At 48.9% G+C, this 23,191-nt stretch overlaps 1 protein-coding gene across 2 annotated transcripts in view; it reads right to left on the bottom strand.

Annotated features, from left to right (window-relative positions):
- Positions 1–230: 230 nt before the first annotated feature.
- Positions 231–23,191, bottom strand: part of LOC144111507 (uncharacterized) — a 93,549-nt gene continuing 70,588 nt past the window's right edge. The window contains exons 5-14 of one of the 2 annotated variants that reach the window (XM_077644832.1): positions 21,146–21,275; positions 20,754–20,799; positions 17,565–17,636; positions 16,887–16,929; positions 15,879–16,022; positions 12,016–12,145; positions 8,072–8,158; positions 5,179–5,227; positions 3,144–3,218; positions 231–2,294 (exon numbers count right to left, since the gene is read on the bottom strand). In XM_077644832.1, coding sequence (XP_077500958.1) covers positions 2,223–2,294; positions 3,144–3,218; positions 5,179–5,227; positions 8,072–8,158; positions 12,016–12,145; positions 15,879–16,022; positions 16,887–16,929; positions 17,565–17,636; positions 20,754–20,799; positions 21,146–21,275 — 848 coding nt within the window. In that variant the 3' untranslated portion in view covers positions 231–2,222. The remainder of the gene's footprint in view (positions 2,295–3,143; positions 3,219–5,178; positions 5,228–8,071; positions 8,159–12,015; positions 12,146–15,878; positions 16,023–16,886; positions 16,930–17,564; positions 17,637–20,753; positions 20,800–21,145; positions 21,276–23,191) is intronic. The other variant, XM_077644833.1, reaches the window with a different exon arrangement.

Here is a 23,191-nt window from a genome sequence, read left to right as displayed (position 1 = left end):
GTTTCTTTGATCGCATCAGAAACGACCAATTCCACAACCTAACATATCAGGCTATCAATGTACGCGTTGCAGAATTTCGTCAAGCACCTTGATAGGCGAGAGTGCTTTGCATATTTACAGTTAATCTTTATCCAAGCGCCTGAGAAGTTGTTCCTTGCCCTTCGTGTCGTGTCCTCCTGGACTATTGTTTTTTTAATGAAAAGTGCAAGAAAATGGGACGAGACGCAATTCATTCAAAAAAAAGGAACCATCTCTTTATTTTGCGCCTGTGCCAACGTTTCTTGCGGGCGCACTTTAAATAACTCAACATGTGACAAACAGTGATATCGCAGGGAAGTTGGGAACAGGGTGGGCAGCTGGGGCCCATGATTTTCCGGGAAAAGGAGAAACAGGAACGCGGGAAGGATCGCGGGGCGGACCCGCACTATGTACAACAGGGGCGCGCACACCGGAAGTTCGGGGAAAGTGGACTCGGTCCTTAGAACGGAGGAAGTAGAAGGGGGGGGGGATGCGCCCTATCGTTCACTGCGCGACGTCTAACACCTCCCTGGCCAACGCTAAACTCGGCATGGCGCTGTCTGTGCACCGAAGAGTGGCGATCGTTTGCTCCTGCCCAATACAATATACCATACACCTCAAACGAGTGTTCAAAGTTTGTACAGTAATCAGCATCACCCTTGTCGGGACCTGATCTTTCGCCGAACGCTCCAAGTCCACTGCGAACATGCGCAATTTTACTGAAATCTCCGTGGCGAAATGCACGTCTAAGCAAGTGCTGCATAGTCTCACTTCCGTTAAACAGTAAGGCCGAAGGCTCGCCGTACTGCCTAGGAGCTTTGGCGGACGCCGCGGGCTGTGTACTTATCGAAGCCCAAGATACAAGCAGTGCAACGAATGGAAATATGAATCATAATTAAAGGGTTGTATAAAAAAATTGTGCTATATAAATTTAACCTAGTTCATGGCTGACGACTTGTTCTACAAAAATCAGAGGCAGCACCCATGGCAACAATGATGCCCCGAAAAACAGTGGACACTGAATTCCAGAATATATGTTTGTCACGTACTCGCCCAGAAAGGGCAAAAGATAATTACGGTTTTGCCTTTACATCATCTTGAAATCCTACTCTTTAAATGATGCTGGTCTGTGTCGACAGATCATTGTGTTCCACTAGCACAGAGGCTATTTCGCTCAAAAAGGTGGCCTTACAGTTTAGGAAGTACAAAAAATGAGATAGTACTATCGGCACCTCCGGTGGTATTAACGATGTAGTCAATTTGAAGATTTTTTTTTTTGCCATTGACTTGCCATCGCCATTTGCTTACAGCCGGCGATCCGAGAGCAGTTTTGGTCTTGACGTCACAAGTTCGAATCGCGTGGCGAGTAAAAATGTTTCATTTTTATACGCAATTTTTTCCAGAAATCAACGCATCTTTTCGTGCAGAACAAGTATCAACATACTATACCGCAACTAGTAAAAAGATTGATTTTTACTAAGAACAAAAATTTAATGTAACTGTCCTCAGTGTCCCATTGAGCGCGGCTGTGAACATAACTAGCGGTAATTTGGTTAATGCATTCTGCGGAGGGAGATAAAGTTCGCGCCCTTGCAAACTTTTTCTAGACAGTCTATAGACTGCCCATTGATTTTTGCCTAAGCAGTCTATGGACTTTCTATAGACTAGACTATGGAAAATACAAATCATACTGACAGTCTATAGACAATCTATAGATTTATAGCCATGCACATTTAATATACTTCTATCCATAGACAGTCTATAGACCATGAATGGACAAAAGGAATTATCTATACGAAGGTAACCGAGCCTATCAGAAGTGTATAAAACATCCACAGACCATTTTTATAAGGGCGGCGCCTTTGACGTTCACTTTTCGGTGCACAAAACCTCAACATGCCTTCGTATATGACTAAACTCGCCGAGGCGACACGGTAACACTGAACCGATCCAGCAGCTGTCGACGCGACAAGAACCATTGCACTCCTACGCGGGCCGTAGGCGGCGGCGGCGACGACGATGGGGTGGTGGTCGCGTCGGTTCGACGACTTCGTCGCCGTCTTAGTCGTGGAGGCGCGAAGTTCGCTCATTCGCCGCCACCGTCTTCGCGCGATCGTTACGTATAAAGAAGCCTGACGTGGACGCGTCGAATCATCCGGCCGGCCAATCGGAGAAGAGGGGCGGCCAGCAGTACGTGGCGCCCCCTAGAGGTGGATCTTGCGCAGGTCAGACGGGCACGTGACCACGTCGCACTGGGGACACAGCCTCTTGGCACCCTGCGGTCAAGAGAGATAAATATAGGCTTAAAAAAACGTGATATTTGAAATGAAAAATACTACCCGCCGTGATGCCTCAATGGTTAAGGCACTCAGTTTCTATGCCGCAGGCCCGGGGCTCAAACCCAGTAGCGGAGGCCGCGTTTCGATGACGGCGAAACGCAAGAGGCGCCCTTGTACTGTGCGATGTCAGCGTACGTTAAGGAACCTCAGGTGCGCTAAATTAAGATGAAGCTCTTCACTGCAGCGTCCCTCATTGTGCATGTGCCTCTTCGAGACGTTAAACCTTAGGGTCTACTCCATCGCACAGACGAACTAACTCAAGAAAAGGAACAATCACGAGCCGTGCTGAAACAATAGCTCATACTTCATTTCGATGTTAATGTATAGCGGGCAGAGCCGCTGCTACTGCAAGCAAATGACACAGGATCCAGCGTTTTGACAAAGCTGGAAATCGCTTCTGATGGAACTTCTCTCCTAGGCTCCACTTCTTGTTATGCATTCATAGAGAATGCATGAAACCATGCATGAAGAGAATGTTGGTTATGCATTCTGGTTGCAATGTTAGCTACGCGTTAAAACGCATGTACTCGTGCTGTCCTCGTCTAGAAGCCTCCCGCCATACTGTCGATCGTGAACCAACCCCTGCTCGCCCCAGTGTTCTGTTCTGCTGATTGGTTGCTGTGCCTGTTTCCGACCTTCAGGGACACTCTGCGCACAGTGATACAATACATGAGGATGGCAGCGTTCCGAGCGGTTGCATGCAGCTGCAACTTCTGCCTTCAACGCCAGCTCTTACTCCTCCCAATTCTGCTCGATGTATCTGCACTCAGAGAAGGTTCCGCTTACCAGTGATTGAAGCCAGCAGCGTTCGCAGTGTACGTGCCAACAACACACGGAGACCAACGGAGTTGTGTACGGACCCTGCCGAGGGTGAAAGAGAAAACTAATTAGAGGGACACTTAAGCACCCCTTAAACAGTATAACGAGACAGCGCTAATGGTTATTTACTACTTTTTTCTAAATTACGTTCTCTATCTAATTTCACTCACTCATTAGCATACATATGTATGCATACTAGGCCACGGGATACAAGACACACAGGGTCTCCCTTTAAACAAGTTTAAAGTGATTCAATGGCCTAGGGGTAGCGAGTCTGAAAGGAAACCCACATATGAAGGGTTTGATTCCCAACTAATTATCCACATTTTCTTTTTAGTGTAATTTATTTGCTATATATCCTGACATGTCATAATGAGATTTGAAGACATCGAAAAACACAACAGAAAAGTTTCTGTTGTCACAACAGAATTTACTGTAGTGCTCTGGGACCTGACAAGAGAACTTCTTTTGTAAGAAGAGGTCTTTCTGTAGTATTGCCCAGTCCCCTGTCGTAGCAACAGAGCAGATTCTGTCGTGAGACATGTTCGCAATACTACACGAAAATTTGTCGTAACGACAGGACGGTAAAATTTTTTGCCGTACTTTGAAACCGGCTCTGTCGTAATTTTCGATCTCATAATCACAATTTACCTGAAGTTTTAATCACTTTCATTGCATTAGTCAACGTTTGACGTCACGGCCCTCTTGACCAATCGGGAGCTTTGCGACACGCCAAAAACTACGGCGGCTTCCGGTAAAGCATGGCGACATCAGTTCAGTGCTTCTACAGAGGCTTGGAAGCATCAATAATAGGGAAAAGACATGCAGTCGTTAGCCTGAACAAATGTAGCGAGGAACACAGCAGGACAGGGGTATGTGACTGAAATTGTGATCAAATGTTTATCTGGACGACACCACAAGAGCACCAGCAAGGATCGAACTTTATGTGCCCCCATCGTCCTTTTCGGAAATCCGCTTTTTCTGAGCTTCTCGATTAAACGAAGCGTTTGACCACAGTTTTTTTTTTTTTGCATACGATGTGTAACTTTTATGCCGTCACTGGGGCCAATGTCGGCTTTGGTGTAATGCTTCTAAATATAACCACATGCTTGGTGAAGGTCCGTTGAAGCACCACTTGCGTTACAACCCGCTGTCTTAAAAAATACGCATTTACAATGGGACACAAAACTTGTCGATGAGTTTCTTATATTTAAGAGATCGAAAGTTCACTCCAGGAAAAACAGCAGATAATCGGTTATGTGACATAGGGTGTATTTGTTAAGGTTCATTGATGTTACACCGCGGTTAGGGGCATCTGAGATGTACAATAAGTAAACAAATAGATAAAATCACTGCAGGTAGACCAAACACCTGAGTTTTTCGCAGTTAAACCGATCAGTTCAAAGCCTGAGTTTTTGACTAAAGAGCCCAAAAAAACAGCGTTAGTACATAAGCAGAATGGTGGTCTGAAAACACTTTGTCCTATTTTAAGTATGATGTAGGCTTGGGATAAACTATTTTTTCCTCCGTCAAAGGCCACCTCTCACAGAGAGCTTGTATTGCTTTTTGATAATGTAATGCGCACGTGCACGATGCTTACTTAAGCGGAAATATCACTTGCAGCGCACAGTCCCGAGGATCTGAAGAAGTTGCCGCGATGCCAACTTTAAAATGAGTTGCCAAAATAAAGTAGTAAGCAGTACTGAGACCTCCGTAAACCCTTACAAAATTTTTTTAGATGGTCTATAGACCATAGACGTCTGTCTATAAAGTCTATAGACTCTATATAGACAAACCCTAGAGAACAGTCTATAGGCAATACAAATCCTATAAACAATCTATAGATTTATGGCCATACACTTTTAGTAGACATTAATAGACTGACTATAGCCTATAGACGATGAATAGACAAGCGGAAATACCCATAGGAAGGTCAAAGAGTCTATAAGAAGTCTATAGACTGTCTATAGACAATGTTTGTCAGGGAACGCACTCTACTCACCGAGCAAACGACGCACTTCCACCTGACCGTCTCGTCTCCATTTGTGCTCCTGCAAGAAAATAATAATAAACTGGGAAATAAGTTTGCAAGATAAACTTTGGCGCATGGAGAATACGTTTTTAACGGTCATATGTAAGAATGCTTTAACGTCGGAATGTTCTTAAACTTCATCACCCGACAGCTGCCAAAATTTGTATTAAAACTGTATAAACACTTATTTCACCTTCGCATCTAGAGACTGTTTCAAAACTCGCCACTCAAAAATATAAACGGCGCCGTCCGCAGGACGAATAGAATGATGTTCGGTTCCGTAGCCCCGTTCAAACGGTGTCGACCAAAACACAAATGGAATAACTTTATGGCTTCCTCACAGAAAGCCTGTCTTGGTGGGCTGGAACGTCGATCAATTTGTCTTCTGGTCGGCGCTATTTATTTTATACGATGGTATAAGAGCCCCATGTCCCCGCCTGCACCCACCCCTGGTGTCGCTCTTTTCAACCCGCAAGGTGGCATGTGCCACCATGCAGATGGCAAGAGACACCTGACGAGACTGGTACACGGAAGAGCCAGCAGCGACCCGCCACCTGCCGCCTGTTTTCCTCTAAAGCTTCTAATCCATTCAAAACAAGTGTCTGATAATGCGCTGGGTCCGCAGTCATGCATTGTGTGTGGTATGTGTGCTCGGGCATGCCAGCACACAGCGAGGCTCTCGTGCTATTGCACTGCACAATGGTGATAAGATGTCCTCCAAATTTTTTCACCATGTACTATCTCACAAGACCAGCTTCCGTGAAACTCTGGACTTGAAACCTTTTCGAAAGTCATGTGACCGTGCATAGCTGCCTGTACATGACCTGCGAGCCAGCTCCTAACTATTGCTTCGGAAGTTTCTTTTTGAAACACGTTATTACGGCTCAGCTGGTTTAGAATCACAGTCGGCAACGCGAGGTCCCTGTTCTTTGTTCACATACATTTGTAGCAATTATCACAGCACAGTTTCCACATGCTTGTCTTCGAGCTCTTCCACATTGCAGTTTATGCGCATAACGTTACTCTAATTGGCATCTCTGTAATTAGCGCATCTGCACTTCACTCCCCTAATTACTACATTACTAAGTTTCAAATGAAGCCAACACCACACACACATACCCCCCACCTCTTTGTCCAATTCAACGTGCCTACATTTTCTAGTCGGAGCTGTGCCTGGCTGGCGACATAAAGGTCTCAGTTCTAATCCCGACTAAAACTAGTGGAAATATTTCTTTACGGAAATTCAATTGCGTCATTAAATTAGATCGTTTGAGACATGCGCCGACAGTTATTTCACATTCCAAGTTCTGTTTTCAATTGTTTTCAGTGCAGACATCGGCGCGTGTCGCAGGCTTCTCGGCACAACAGCGCCACCGGGACGAAGCCGGGCTTGCTTTATTATGCGAGGTTATACTGTGTTGCTAATCCAGGTTAGACTCAACCGCAGCGTCTGTCGCCGAAGCCGTGCTGTTCGCTGCCGCCTTTGGGCATCCTTCAACCGCCGCTTCGACGCTCCCGTTCTTCGGCGGTCTCTGCTTCCCTACTTCTAGCCAAATACTTAGCACGATTGGCAACGTCAGCCGGATGGTCAGACTCAGCCCGTCGTCTACGAGACCGTCCCTGCCCTTCATCCATAGCGCGAAACTGCGAGGCGGCAGTGTGAATGCACGAGAGAGCGGCGCCGTCTCCCTTTTAAGCGAACCGCGACTCACGTGCTGACTCTGGCGAGGCGGCGGCGCAGCGGCGGCGAGTCACGTGGCTAACACACCTCCACTTCCGATGACCTTGGCTCGACGAGGCTGTAGTAAAGCTTTCGCTTGAAAAAAATGTCCGGCGTCGGCGCGACCGTTGGAAGCCTCGCAGCCGGAGCGGTCGGGTGGCCCATTTAGGTCACGTGACCTTGCGGCGTCATCACAAACTGCCCACAGTGGCAGGCGGTAGTTAATGATTGGTCTCTCAGCAAGAGCAGCCTTGGTGCCACAAACCCCACAGATCGCAGTGCAGTGGGGCATCGCTTACCCGCTGCACCATGCGCCAGTAATGGTATGAGGACTCCCACGAATGTAAAGTAGAGAATGACCTTCCGCATATATTAAAATGAATTCAATAACGCCATAAGTGTCCTCTTTGAGGGTCCTTAACGGAGGACCCAATAAGTGTCCTCTAAAAGTTGTTTTCCCTTTTTCGTCGCGTTTCTTCTCGGCTTTCCTAAAATTTGTGTAAGCTTTTGTCTCTTTTCATATTGCGACTACGATTTTGCTCCACAGATTTTAGCGCTTTTTCATAGTCTCGCGTCATGTCTTTTAAAGTATTTCCTCGACACAGCCCCTTGGCCTCGCTGTTAAACCTGTATATGAAAACATATTGTTCCCCCATTTCGCCTTTGTCACGATACCTACTTCTCACCTTTGTTTGCTTGGTGTTTTTAATGTCTTTATGTCTCAGTTTCAAGAGATGTTCGTGATCCTGTTTGCATGCCTTGCCGCGCACGGGTTGTGGTTCTTCGGTTTCAGTTTCAGTACTGCCAGCACCTGATGAGTTTCCTTTAAGATGCTTTCATCGGCTCCCTTGCTATTACGTGGTCCGGTATTGTAGGCTTATATTGTGCTGGGTTTTTTGACAATGTACAGTTTCTAGTCAGAGCCCGTGCTGCTTTGAGTGCTCCTTTGTCCGCGTCTTTTTTTGCGCTGGTCATTGATGTTTCAAGACAGAACCAAAATGCCGAAACACAAATTTTCTGCATGGTAAGTTACTTCAGTGAAGGCTAATAATCCATTAAACGAAAACCAAGAAAGGAAGGAAGACTTTACAAAAAGAAATCAAGAAACGAAGAAGAAAAGAGCTACCAGAGGCGGGCATTCACCTCTCGTCTGCCGCTTGAGCGTCTTCGGTGCAGGGCGTTTCGCTACTGCTGCCGACACCAGCGCCCCCACCCGACGAAGAGGGGGACCTGCGAATCAGGCGGATACGTAAGCCAGCGCGTCTCTACTTGCGCTACAGTGCATTTGCTGATGCAACTAGTTCGTGCAGTCAAAAATATAGGCGTATAAACACTGTGCTGTTGTCTGAAACGACATTTGACTGGGAACGAGATCTGCAAGCATTGCCAGCTTACATTTGATGCCTCCCGTATTCAAGAACTTGTCCGAAGCACGGAGATTGCAATTTTTTTTAACGCCCAAATTAAATTGTGCGATATGCACTTGTTTATTTATTTCTGCTCCTTGCGCCCCGGATCTAACAGTTTTATCCTACAATGTGGTCGTCCTGCCAACACAAAACACGGCCGCGTGTTTGTCATCTCCAAGATAAAAAAAAGTACTTCCTGTCCCTTCATGCTCTCTCCTAAATTAACATAGCTCACGTATACACATGAGAACAAGTTGACTGAAATTCATTGATTGGTATACCGATGAAATTCCCCTTGATATAAGCACCGTTTGAAGCCGCCATCAATAAACCCAAGCGCGGTGGATTTTCAGAAACCCGCGTCCTTTCCCTCAGCACCGGCTAAATAAAGAGTACCAGCATTCTTCAGGAAAAGAAACTGGCCGGCCGATTTTATTGCATTATCCAACAAGCGAAATGTCCTTACCAATTTAAAAGCCTTTTCACAAAACATAAACGCACTACCATATGACTATGTCTTTGACAGCCTGCCCTTAGACATGAATTATATTCAGAACCTCGTTTTTATTCATTACGTTCCCGGGCTGCCAACTTTCCCATACGACAAGGAAGGGGAGAGGGCTGCAGGAAAGTAGAAATGCTATACTGTATCCAAAGAAAAAGACTGGAAACATATCGTTGAAAGAATGAAGAAAAGAATACAAAGCAAGAAATGGCTGAAATGAAGCTGATTCGTCACTCAGTTCGACGCCAAGGCTGACCTGTCCGAGATCATGCTTCCTTCCACGCATGCCCACCACATTGAGTTGCGAGAAGTTTATACAGGAGGACGCAAGCAGAAAATGCCACGCTCACGTTCTTGAGATATGCGTAACAGCCGCTGTAACTTGAAAACAAACCTTCTGAGGGAACGATTAGTATAGCGGAATAGCTTTTCACGACAACGCACTATAACAAAAGCCGATGTCAGTGAACCCATTTGTATACATCGCACGAAAAGGTCAGTGTGCGTATTAACACGGCCGCTGTTTGTGCCTCTCGTGTAGCACTCCCGAAATGTGGAACCAGTTTCCCCACTTGCCACTTTTCTGTGCCGCATGGCTCCGACTGGGACGAACCCAACGCGGTCCCCACTCCTCTCCCCAGTCCAGAGTACAATGGAGGTCCCTTTGCCTCCCGGAGGGGAGAAGGGCATTGCGGTGAAATGCCCTTTTGCTGCGGACGGGCTATCAGCACGTGTGCGTATGAGCGTGGAGCTTTCATGTATCGCTTTCGTCCGTGCGCCTTTCTCCGACGAACTTTTGTTTCCCTCTTCTTCCAGTTCTCTCAAAATGCTAGGGCACCCCTCCCTCCCATCCTTCGCCCCGGGAGATCACCCTTCTTCCACGTGACACCGTCAATTTGAGTGACTTCGGTGTCATGTCGGCCAACCGGAACTGATGTCACTTCGTCCTCACCCCCTTCCTCGATTCCCCAACCTCACCCTCGTGTCGTATACCCGTTCTGTTTTATATGCGTGTGTGTTTCGCTGTAGACCCCGTCTATATGCGCAGTGGCTAGTTTTCAGTCCCCGACGTCGAAGCGGACGGTTCCCGTCAACTGCGCTGGCAGCAATTTGACTAAAAGCACCCCGGGCTTTCTCACTTTCCCGCCACCCGTCCCGTCCCGTTATGCCCCGACACTGCTCGTCGACATTGAGCTCCGGACCGGGCCGACCCGCCCCGTACAAAGGCCTCTCGTCGCTAGCTGCGCCGCAAGTAAATCTCGGGATGCTCGACATCTCAGTTCTTGTACGCTTCAAACTGATTGTACATCTCCACCCGCCTCTTGCACACCCCTTCATCTTTTTCAGCCGTCTTTGGCTCTTTTCACACCGCTAGGGTTTCACTTCTTTTTATGTAGTCGCTCGCTGGGGCCAACCGGGTGTCGATCTGCGCTCCGGTCATGCGAGTCGACTCAAGCCCAGCCATGGCAAGTCAAAGAGGGGGGTATAACAGAGGACATCTTGTCGTGGGGGAAAAGCGCCGTCCTAATTGAATTATATCGAGAGCATTTGCATGACAGCCAAATGGAAACCATCGCGCTCTTTTTGTTTTTTTAATATATTGCATCTCGTTCTTTTGTTCCTTGCTCTCCGGCCTTCAGCACGTCTGTATACCGACACTGAAATGTAACGCTTTTAAGCTTTTGTTCCTTTGCTGCTTTTTAACCCAGCTGTGGATTATTAACGCCAGACTTCGCGGAACTTGTGTCCCTGCAGTCACCGCTCTGCACAGCAGCTAAGCCTTAATGTAGGAGTCCATCAATCTAGCTCTCTTGTTTTCCTCTTGAACCTCTTTGGTGAAACTGGCGCTGAAGTGAAGAACATTCGTAACCCCCTCCCCCATTCCTCTGGTGTCAGCCTCTCTTGTTTTGCTTCACCAATCTTTTTGTGATTTTTACTTCTCCGAAGAATTAAACCGACTACTCATGATGACAGCTGCGAAATCCCGAGCGCTTTTCCTTTTTTTCTTCTTGCAATCTCGTCGTACGTCCACGCATTTAAAGCGCGGCACTCGCTATACTTCCGCCCTTTTCTAGTCGTTCTATTACAAGTTGCTATAAGAAGAGACGAAAAAAGTGACCAAATGTTATTCACTGATTTTTCTTCCCGTGTGGGCTCTCTTCATAAATTGCGCGCCTTCCGTACGCATGCTTGAATGACCGCGGTGTTCAGAAACGCTAACGACGGTGCTACGGCTCCCGGAGCCTACAAATCTCCGTTCCGAGGCTTCCTTGGAGAACTGCTGTTATCGGCTTGGTCTCCGTGATCGAGTATCATTTTCAAAGTCATAAACTTTTTTTGCGTAACAGAACTACACTGCGGGCTACGAGACACTTGGCATTTAACGGAAGGCTCCGTTTTAATTTTTCGATGTTTAAACATAACAGGCAGCCTACCTAGCGGACGCTTTATTTGTGTGTTGAATAAAGTTCTTACTACTACAACTAACGTGCAAACTTCAACCCACAGTCTCCGTAGACGGAAGTGTCCGCTTCACTCAATCCACCAAATAGACATTTGTTCCCTAAACACCTCTTGTCACACACTGAGCTAAGGAACAGGCTCTGTGCGGCGCAGATGATGTTCATGCAGTGCTTCCACTAATACTTTAATATCAGCAGAATCCGGTAGCTGATTACTTTTTAATCTTCTTTAATGTTTTAACAGCAGTACGATTTTAAAATCTTCACAATACCTTTAGACCCACCGCGGTGGCTCAGTGGTTAGGGCGCTCGACTACTGATCCGGAGTTCCCGGGTTCGAACCCGACTGCGGCGGCTGCGTTTTTATGGAGGAAAAACGCTAAGGCGCCCGTGTGCTGTGCGATGTCAGTGCACGTTAAAGATCCCCAGGTGGTCGAAATTATTCCGGAGCCCTCCACTATGGTACCTAATTCTTCCTTTCTTCTTTCACTCCCTCTCTTATCCCTTCCCTTACAACGCGGTTCAGGTGTCCAACGATATATGAGACAGATACTGCGCCATTTCCTTTCCCCAAAAAACCAATTATTAATTATCACAATACCTTTAAACTCAGTTCTTTTCTCCCCCTCGCTCTTAACCCACTTGCCGAAGCCTCGAGAGCGCGACTGCAATGAAAGCGGGCGAGGGAAAGGAAGGGAAGGAAGGGCTCACCCGTCGCGTCCCGTCGACGTCTCTCCACCTCGGGAGTCGGCGGCCGCGTCGGCGCTCCCCGTCCGATCCCGAGCTCCCGACGGTGACTGCGGATCCTTCCCGACTCCCGGAGATCCAGACCGGCAGCGCTCTGCGCACGGGGGACGGCGGTTGAGCGAGAGAGGAAAAATGACAATGAACGAAATCTTATCCGCGCACATAGAACACACACTATAAAAAAAGAAAGAGCGAAAAACACGCCTGTCAGCGATGCGACAATGATCGAAGATGGCTTCGACACAGGGCCCATTTTATGCACTACGCTCGCTTTCAACTCCCCTATTCGTGTAGCCGTGAAACCCTTGTCGTTATCCTTACTTTCCGTGAGAGCCATCTGCGGTTGAAAGCCAGATGATCGTCTACATTATCACTCGAATTTTTCTCTCTTTTCGTGTACAAATCGCCCTCTAAATAGCCGTCGGTGTACGGCACTTGTGCGGATCAGGCTGATGATGTACTGTAAAAAGTGCAATGCTGTTTTAATGTATAGTCAAAGCGAGTAGGCATGCGAAAGCATGTGTTTAACCTGGCTGGCTCATGCGTTTGCTTCGGAGGATTGTCGGCACGTCTGGCGACGATATTGGCTCGATATAGTATTAGTTGATGAAGACGACGACGTGCAATGCCAGTTCAAAACGAGGCGCAATCGGCAGCAGCGATAGCGTCGTGCTCTCGTATACACAGGCCAGCGAACCTGATCTGCTCGGGCTGCCCGCGGGTTCGAAGCCCAGTCGCAGTAATATTTATTTTATTTATTTGCTTTATTTAGGCTCACAAGGTCTATTCAAGGTCAGGCTTCAGCGGTGAAACGGCTTTTGCAGCTTTGGTCGTGAACTAGAGCTTTCGCTCTGAAATGCAACCCGATCACGTGACCTGTACTAACGCCTGCAGCGAGCGCGAAAAGCGTCGTTTATAGATGCTATCTCGGACAGCGATGACTTCATTCCACATTTATTGCTGTGCGTAGATCACATGTCAGACAAGACGTTCACCTCCCCAAGTGTCTGTTTACACAGCCAGAGGCTGACAATAGAGATATATAGAGTTCGGTTGCGCCTCAAGCGTCCAGGAGACTTTACTCCCCGTTGCCTTTTAAACTGATGAACACGCGCTATCGCATTTCAGAACTGTGAACACTCCATCATCATCATCAGCCTGACTTCACCCACTTCAGGAAAAATGCCTCTCCCATGTCTCTCCAATTAACCTTGTCCTATGCCAGCCGCAGCCCTCATATCCCTGCAAACTTCATAATTTCATGTGCCCACCGGGTCACCTCTCTCTCTCTGCTTATGCTTGCGTTCTCTTGGAATCCACTGTGTTACCCTTAAGGACCAGCGGTTATCTTGCCTTCGCATCACATGCCCTGCCCAAGCCCATTTCTTCCTCTTGATTTTGACTAGGATGACATTAACCCGCGTTTGTTCCCTCACCCACTCTGCCCGCTTCCGGTCTCTTAACGTTGCACCTATCAGTTTTCTTTACATGGCTCGCTGTGCTGTCCTTTAGTTAAGCTGAACTCTTTTCGTTAGCCTCCACGTTTCTGCCCCGTAGGTGAGTACCGGTGAGATACAGCTGTTGTACACTTTTCTCCTGAGGGATATTGGTAAAATACTCAATGAGCTTATTCTAATTTCTTACTTCATGAGCCTGCCTGGCCGCCGGAAAATAGCCGCGGAAAAGCACGCGGGCAGAGAGGAACGAGCGACCAGGTAGCTGTCCGCGCAACGGCGCAAAAATGGTTGACAAAGTTGGGAAAAGAAATAACGATCAAAAGGGCACTTGAGAGCCATCGTCGAACACAGCTCCTTTCTTTCGTTCCAGTGCCTTTCGCAATTCCTTTCCACAGTGTCTTCCTGTCGCCGTATAATCCCTGAAGGCACCTTTTAATAAGTGGACCCCCATCTCCCGGTCGTAGTGAGCGCCCCTCCCCCGTTATACATCTCCCTCCAATCCCTGTACCCTCGGGAAGCGGCCGGCACGGCCAGCATAGCGGGGGCCCAACGGGGCAGAAAGGCTTTCGGAGGAGGGATGGGCCCATGAGCGAACCCTAGCGGGCCGAAGGGAACGCGTGGCTGCCGAAGTCACTGAGGCGAGTGGCAATACTCGGCGCCGCAGAACAGAGGAACGGGTCCTCGGCGGTCCGTCCCCGACAGTATATAGAACACGCAGGCAGCCTCGCTGCACTCGGAGATGGAAGCGATGAAAGGAAGGCCCTGTGACTACCTTGCCGCCTGCTGGCGTGCCTGCAGCTTCTCTCTCGCAGCGAGTCTGTGCCGTGCTGCACGCAACTGCTATTACACACTGCATGCAGAGGAAGAGGGCGGTCATCTGAGCGCCCGCCTTTACTGCCGCGCACGCTGTGTTTCCTCTCAAATATATGTGCCGACGGGTCGGGCCCCTTCTCCCCTCCTCACGGACCGCCGCAGATATTGCGGAATGGCCGGGACCACGTGGGTTTCACATCATTTTGTTCCCAACTGCCTCTTTTAGAATATATTTCTATTTTTTCTCGTGGTTTGTCAGCGCCGCAGCTGCTAACGCGTTTATGACACCAGTGGGGAAACATGACTGGAATGCGGCCGGTGCACGTGGGTGATGGCGGCGCGGGTCGGAAGTGAGCAAAAACGCACGGAGACAAAAAAAAAATGAGAGAGAAAGGAAGAGGAAAGCGATATGCATGCGCATCGCAGTGCTGCTACCAGTATTTCGGAAGCAGGCACGCGTGCATTTGCGTTTGTGTATAACGTAGAGGCGTGCAGGTCTAACGGCGAAACACTGTCTTCGTGGAAGTTCGCCATGAGGCCTGACGTATGTGGAACCTGCGCTAGGCTTTTACGCTTCAGTGGGTGCGCACTCGCTGAAAAACGTCGCTGCTGACGAGTTTGCATCCTTCCATGGATAGGGCGGTGCCTTTCGAAGGACACACATGCCAGTGAGGCCACCAACGCAGCTTTACGGTCCTCGAAAGTGTAAAACAGCCCAAGAATGCTGCGCCCATAAACAGCTGCAAATAAAATATTGACATTTTCCATTTTTGCGCAAGTTCAGAGATAGATCTTTGCGTGTCCGCTCGTATTATTTGACGCATAACACTCACCACATGCGCTCGGACACGCCAACAACTGTCGCTCAACTTGGTAATTTACGCAAAAGTCGGAACGCTGCAAAATTCTTTAAATCCCTGCTCATTCCTTTTCTTCATTTCACTGTTCACAAGTCCAGGCGCTGTGGGAATGCTACCGTGTAGGGGAGGTTTTATGGGCCACTCTTGTAGGGGCGGTTTGGGTGGATGGTCTCATTTCCCATTTCTACCATGTATTTCTTCTATATTTTTGTCAAAAAAAACTTGACTTGAACGTGGTTTTCTAATGTAAAGTTACTGGCTTGGCGGCCTCCCTAAAATCCGCACCTGCCACAGCGCAGCTCCTTTCCCTATTCTAAATACGTACCCATTTCACCTCTTTCCTTCCTTCCTTGCTCTAACTCCTAATAGCCTCAACGCAGACGAGCGCTCTTGTGGCTTCGACACAGCGATGACGCCGGAGCCTCGACATATGCTATGATTTCTGTGAATCAGTGAGCAACTTCAACAAACTTTCGAGTGCAATAAAGTTTTCGCCGAACCCGTTCGGCGTGTATAGGGAGTATTCACCGACGTCACAGCTGCCTCCGTTTCGTTATCTGCGGAGCAGGGCGCAAGGCCGCCGGCGTGTATAATTATTGCCTCCAGGGTAACAAGATGGCGCCCGTGACGTAACGTGAACACCCCTTTACCCCTGCAGCCACGCATCGAATCGGGCAACTGCGGCGGCATCACTCACCGGCCGACTCGTAGGCGGCGTCCGACAGCTCCACCTTGAGCGGCGGAGGGGGTCCTCGGCTCCGCGGGGTGCCCGGCGGGGAGCCGCCGTCCGCTGACTGCAGGTCCAGGGGAAGCTCGGCGCGGCGCCGGCGGCCGCACAGCGCTGCGGTGTACACAGGGTCGAGGAGCTTAGACGCGTGCGTGACTGAGCAAAGGATTTGTGCGGAAATGCGTCGGTGGCTGGCACCGATGTAATAGCGGCCGCCATGTTGGCGAATGAGCAAGACCACGGTGGGAGGCTGTTTATCTACCCGCTAATTGGCTAACCTGCATGCTCCTACGTGCAATGCGGAGCTATGCCTGGTCCGTGGCGCCACGTGCGAGCCACCTGAGGAGACGCATCCAAGAAAAGTGGCATTGAAGGAACGTTTTTACACACTGCACAATTTCAGCGTAGCGAAGAGACTGGCGTAGGTGTACGCTGCAACCGCCATGTCCCAATTGCGCATGCGCAATGGCCTGACTAGACTCGCGCCTGCCATTGCGCTGCTTGCACTCGGCGGGCCAGTAGTATGCCTCCGCTACTCTAAAGTTCTCTATTATGCGTAGTAGAAACAAATATTTCATGATGATTACACAATTGCATAGACCGCATTAATTAGCCGTATTTTCAGAATTTAGCTCTTGGCGCTCGGATGAAAATATGTAGGTTGAGAAATGTTTGATTCTTGTGTTTTTGGCTGTCTATCGGCAGCATGTTGCTTTTTTTTCCCACAGGACCCGCGATCAAGTGGATTAAAAAAAATTCGCAATAGCACGCTGCTATAGTGCCATGGTCTCAACCGAGATGTGAAGAAGAAGAAAAAATCAGCTGCTCTCAAGCAAGCACAAAATTCGACACCAGCCTTACCCTGCAAACCACGAAGGACTTAGAAGGCGTTCATCAAATCTTGATTGACAGCACCAAAGGGTAGTTTTCCACGCTATCACTGAAGACTACTAAAAAGATTCATGGAATTACGCTTACCATTCAGCCTTTGATGGCGGTTACCGCGGACCTTCAGGTACGTCTGGAACCAAGAAAAAAAAAAGCATGCCGTCTCGTAAGTTTCCTTTCAACAATCGCAGCAAAGAGAGAAAGACTGATTTTCATGCTTGCCAATACGCCCATAGTTCCCCCTTTTTCGCTCCTGTGATGTACGCGCCGCTTCCGCAAGGCCCAATACAGTCGCCAGTGCATACCTCGAAGCCCGACTTGTGTTGCCGCGTACAGTCGGCCACAGACCTGTCTAGAGCGTTCCAACTCCCTGCCGCCTGCGCTCCGCAGCGCGCAGAGCGACGTCTAGCGGCAGTGTCTGGTCCGAGATAGCGTGTCTCTGAGTATGGTCTAAGCATCAGACATGCGCAATCTAGAACCAGGCGCCGCCGCTAGACGTCGCTCTGCGCTCTGTGGAGCGCAGACGGCAGGCAGTTCGAGCGCTCCAGACAGGTCTGTGGGCGACTGTAAATGCTCCGCTACCTCCGCCTTTATAAGCATTGCTATCCAAAGGACACTATGCAACAAACACCGCGTCCACTTTAACTACCTTCACCGCGTTTAGGGTACTGTGCAGTTTCGTATTCCCTTTGCACTGCACTGTGCTCACCTTTGCGTGCGCAGTGGAAAGATAAGATGCTGATCACGGCAAGACATTCCAGAACTCACCTCCCACCGAGAGAGGGGCGATCGCTTGCCAGCCTCGTACGCGGTCCGGCAGGCGGACTGGGGTTCCGGCTGCTGGGGACAGAAAAGAATTACGCTGTTTTCACGACAAAAAGAATAAAGACCCACAGCGCTTCAAGTGACGATTCTCTTTCACCCACCCTATGGCAGAGAGAGACTGACATTATCCCCTTCACCACCAACAGGCCAGGTATGACTAATGAACACCTCATCGATGTCAAATTAGCCCTTAGATTAGAACGCTTTGTTAGTTTGGTTTATGGAGGGTAAACGTCCCAAAGTTGAGGAACGCCGTAGTGAGGGAGTCCGGAAATTTCGGCCACCTGGGGTTCTTTAACACATCGCACACTACACGGGCCTCTAGGGTTTCGCCTCCATCGAAATTTGACCGCCGCGGCCGGTGTCGAACCCTCGTCTTTCCGGTCGCCAGCCTAGCGCCATAACCACTGTATAGAACTCTAATGTGGCCACTTGTCCTAGCTATGATAACGCATGGATCGCGATAATGTACTGGCGTATAAAAATGGTGTTTTCCGCAATAGACTGAGTTGGTAGTAGGCGCTCTTTCTGTCTCTGTGTCTTCCTGTGTTTGTTCCTTTGCGCCACTCAACCTTATGATGAACCAACTAGCCCAATAGCAAGCAATTCTGCAATATGTCAATAATTACAGCTGGACTACATTGCTGCAAAGCAATAAAGTGAACACCAAACCGATGCTCAGGAGGCAACTTCTCTGCCTAACAAAAAATGAAAAAGCACCTCGACGCCAGTAAAATAATTATTCTCCTCCTCTCGCCACAGGCGCCCAGTCAGAGGCGGTCTATAGACGGCTTCAAGCATTCTTGCACCAGAGGTGTCTCGTCCCAAACGGTGTAGAGTGACGACTTGCAAGGACGGGAAGTGAGGAGAATATAATTGAAGTTTATGCGTAGGAGATCTCCAAATTTACAGATATATCATAGAGAGAAAAAAAAAACAGACGAAACAGGCTAGAATGAAAATTTTCCCTCCTCGGCATAGCCCAAGATGCAGCCCATCTATAGACCTATCCCAGAACCTGGAAGTGGCCTCCCGGGCTCGGTTGTAAACTCTCGCAGTACGGCCAACATTAAGAAAATATCATATCGCAACAAACGATCAAAATGTTGTTTAAACCCACTTTCAAGGTAAAACAAAAACACGAAAATACAAAATTTCATTTGCACGTGTGGCGTGCACACTCATTGCTTTTTCTCATGCTCGAGTGAATTAATAAATTATTTCCATAAAAGATACAGCTTTATGGTGTAATTGAATAAAAGAATTGCAAGTGTTCCTGAACCCGTCTCGTGGCAGATGCAACAATGACGGTACAGATAATCACGACTGGCACAAGCATAACTCGTGTGACAAGAATACGCTGAGCGGCCATGTGGAAAAGGCAGATTGCGCTCCCACTTGACCAAACTGCCGAAGCGGCGGCGGTCTTCTGCTGGTGGCGGTCCACTCCCCCGGGGAATTCTGGCGCCCATTCCACAAGCAAGAATATGTATACCCTCATCTCCATAAACTGCCATAGAAAGTTCCTGTCACGCGCACAAGTTACGGACGCCAACGCGTTGAATGCACACTCCCCCACACACTCAATGACTTCGCGAAACAAGATATAGACATTACGGCATTTAACAAAGATGACACAATGCAGTTGTTCATTAACGACCATTAGTGTAGCTAGAGACTACTCTTTTACACTTTCTTTTTCACTGCGATTTGTTGTTATTTTTCTCCTGATAAAATGAACAGAATATTTAACTGTTACAGTGCTGTCATTGTTGCCAGGGTGATTGGAGCTATGTCAAGCTGCTATTGTTCAGCTTTTTCTTCTGCCTCCCTTTTTCGGCACGCATATTTTATTTTCACGAAATTGAATTTGATTGATTGATTGATCGATCGATCGGGTGGCGCGGCGGCGCCGTCCTTCGCAAGCTGTTCCTTCCGAACGCGCTTTAGCTGTTCCCCGCCAGTCTCGCGGAGAAGCCGATCCCATCTTCGCGTGCCCGTTCGGCAAGCCGCCGCAGCTATGCACCCTGTTTTGTCCACATGAATGGGCCGTGCCATCTGTCCGCGCGTGGCGGTATGTGTGCCTGCGGCGGCCCGAAACGGCGGAGCTCGTCTCTCCGGCCCCAAGCGCATAGCGTTTTACAACCTGCCGTCCGTGAACGCTAGCGCAACCTGCGCCTCAACCCCCCCCCCCCCCCTGCCCACCGTTTGACCCCCGTTTGATTGAGACCGCAGCACGTTTAAATAAATAACTAAATCCACCGATACCTTACAACCCTGACCTTCCGATTCCAGATTAATAAGGCGACTTGAGGCGCAAATTGTATTTTTCGAAAGCGATTACGTGGTGAGTATTTTGTTTTGATTTGCACGAACAGTCCTCCCGACATATTTTGTAATGAGATGCACCGACCGCTTTTATACATGCGCCAGTATCAGTAATCGTCGTGTTCACACGAGTGCTATATATCGCGGCGCAGGTTGCAAGTAACCTTCTTCGAGAGACCGCATCAATTAATGAATAAATGAATTGATTAATTAATTATCACTGACGAGCATTCAGAAGCTGTTACGTGGCATACGAGGTGGCTTTCTGTGCCTAACCTGGGATGCGGAAGTTCCTCTCAGCAGTATTCAAATATTCAAGACCCCATCGAGCGGGCTGGCATGTGGTAGGCAGAAAGCGCGTCGCTCTCTTCTGAGCGGCCTTCCGGTGGGGCTTTTTTTACCACTGCAGGTGCTGCTTCCCTAGATGTGACAGCAGGAACAATTGTCATCGTCATCATCCTCTCTAGCATCACCACCACCAACATCTCCATGAGCGTCATCCCGGGCGTGCTTACTCCTGCTGCATCAATGATCGATATCCAGTTAGCCTTCAGAGTGGTACGTTAGTAGTCACCTGCTACCAAGGACACAACACCCTATATGGGCGTTGCTGAAGACATCGCATATCCGCTTCTCCCACATGTGAGAGACTACAATTTGTTTGGCAAGAAGAATCGGCTGCAAATGGGGAATAACTTACTACTGCTGCACACGAAGCTTATTAGATTATTTTTGAAAGAAAAGAAAGAGAAGAGACTGAACTGAGAGAAATTTTACAGAAACTTTTGAAGTTTTCCAACTCACCAACGGCAAACTGTCTTCGTGCGTCCGGTCCACCCACCGCCGACAGCTGGAAGACGGGACTTCATTCAGTGAGAAATGCTACTGGTAAGAGTGACAGCACACAGACACAAGTTAAACGGCTTAAAAGACTCAAAGTGCCTAGAGAAAGACAGGGTGTAATCATTCCTGAGCGACACATATTTTGTTGTTTCTTTGTCGGCCGACGCCTTCAGGTCGTGAGCAGAAGAGCAGCTTTGCCTGCAGGGACAATGTTTGAAGGACACACTTTTTGTCCACGAGCTCGTTAGCCTCCGCATAGTATGTCTTTTTCCTGGTGATACCGCTGGCCTACTGTGTTCTCTCTGAACGCGACGTGACTGAAGGTGGGTTGGTGGTACAGTACCGCCACGCACCTGTAGAAGTCCGCAAGCTTGTCCATCTCCAGCTGGAAGTGGTCAGCCATCTGAGCTTGCGCCAGCGTGATGCCGCACACGGGACAGCTGGTCGCCTGGCCCAACGTCCACTTGGGGGATCCCAGGGGGCCTGCGAGGCAGTTATACCGTTTATCTAACAGCTAAGCTATACAACATCTAACGTGGTGCGGAGTCTCCGGAAATCCGCGATATTTCGACTCAAATATGTGCTGCGATGCGCGAACACTTGCTGAGTATTCCGTTCTTTCCACACCTTGTTGCAATTTTTGTGCATGGCCTCCAGCTTTAGCCACGCGCAGAGAGGTTGTGCCGTGCGTGCACAGTGGGTGCCCGGTCACTGCGGCATCGCCGGCAACGAAGAAGCTGACGACCTCGCGACCGCTGCACACCAACCACCTGCCAGCGGCCATCCACGACCATCTCCGAAAGCAGCACCCCGGCCAACGCATCGCTGGAGGTGAGCGCATCGACAGTGTCACCGGCTGTCGCGCACTTACACGGTCACAACGTGCAATGATCCTCCGCGCGCGCATTGGCTGCGTGTGGACCGGGGAACGACGGGTGCGTCACGGAATCGCGACGAGTGATGTGTGTGACGGATGCGGTGCAGTGGAAACACTAGAACACCTGCTCCTTCACTGTGCCGCGTTCGCCGATGCTCGTCGCGATATGCTCGCGGCCTACAGGGCGCAAGGCATAATACCAGACTCCATCAAGACGCTATTGTGGCCGCAGGGCAAAGCGCGCACTTTGGTGAGCGAACTTTGGTGAGCCTCTGTGCATTCCTCGAACACACGGGCTTGACGTCCCGTCTGTTCTCCGTCAGGTAGTTACACGCAGTGACCGAACGCTCCGCGAGTTCTACCTTGAACGATTAATAACTGGACGCCCCACTCCAGTTGTAACCAACACAGTGCTGTGCGCGCGTGTGATTTAATTCCTCTAAAATGAACTAATCACGCGCACAGCCTGGACACATTTCTTAAAGTGTAAATAGTTTGTAAATATTACTTCTCCCCCTATCCTCTCTTCCTTTCCCCTCATCTCTTTCATTTCATTTCTCCATTCTGCCTGCTGTCCTTTATTTCCGCTGCCCCAGCTCAGGTGCTTCAGTATCGATGGCAGATGCCGGGGCTAGCAAAAATCTTTTCCTTCCTTTTTACTTTTATTTTTAATAAAACCGCTACCACCACCACCTCCAGCTTTATGAAGATAATAGCCATAGTTCTCACCGTTAGGCATCTGCAACACTAGTCATGGGTTACAGATTTAGCAAAAAGTGAAGAGCCCAATGGGAACGTTAGGTCCTAAACTGTGCAGTGGTATACTCTTGTAGCCTCGTTTAATGTCTTAACGAAGTGTGAGAAGGAGCGTCCCTCCCACCTTCAAAAAACTTGGAATACTGGCGATGCATAACGGCCTACACTGCATGGTTCACAACAAAACCCCTTGAGTTCTAAAACTTTTGACAAAGGCTGTACTATTAATATAAAGATCAAAGACGCAGTAAAATTCGCAAAGCAATAGATCTACTGTAAACTCGTGAAAGGCGACGCGTGAATAAGCTGACATCTCGCTTCGCTAACACCTCTGCTTGGACAGCATCATAGGTCCCTCATCCAAACCCTTCACTGAGTGACCCGACTTGGCAAAAGAGAAGGAATGAAAAAGAAGTATTTGGCAGGAAACAAATGAGCGACGCGTACGTAGGCAAACAGAAAAGAAAGAAGGGGTGATACGGGAACAGGGAAATTCATTGAACGGAAGAGCGGTCCGAGCGAGATTAAAACACGCGGTGAAAACCCTGCGCCGCCGATGAGAGGGCCCCTGATCGATACAACCTCGGGGGCGAAGGCCCGGGAAGGAACGAAAGGAAGAGCCCCGCACTGATAGGTCGGTGTATGGGGCTTGTCGTAGGTTATCCAAAGACGAGGTTATAATAAAAGAAGGCAGGGAAATGAACGGAGCGAGTTAGCAGGCAGGCGGAAAAGGCTTACGCCGTCTTGTGTGATTTTCCTGTCGATT

The sequence above is a fragment of the Amblyomma americanum genome, chromosome 11 (genome assembly GCF_052857255.1).
Source record: "Amblyomma americanum isolate KBUSLIRL-KWMA chromosome 11, ASM5285725v1, whole genome shotgun sequence".
Classification (NCBI taxonomy): Eukaryota; Metazoa; Arthropoda; class Arachnida; order Ixodida; family Ixodidae; genus Amblyomma; species Amblyomma americanum.
The sequence above is the reverse complement of the archived record's forward strand: the minus strand, read 5'-3'. Positions and strand labels throughout refer to the sequence as shown.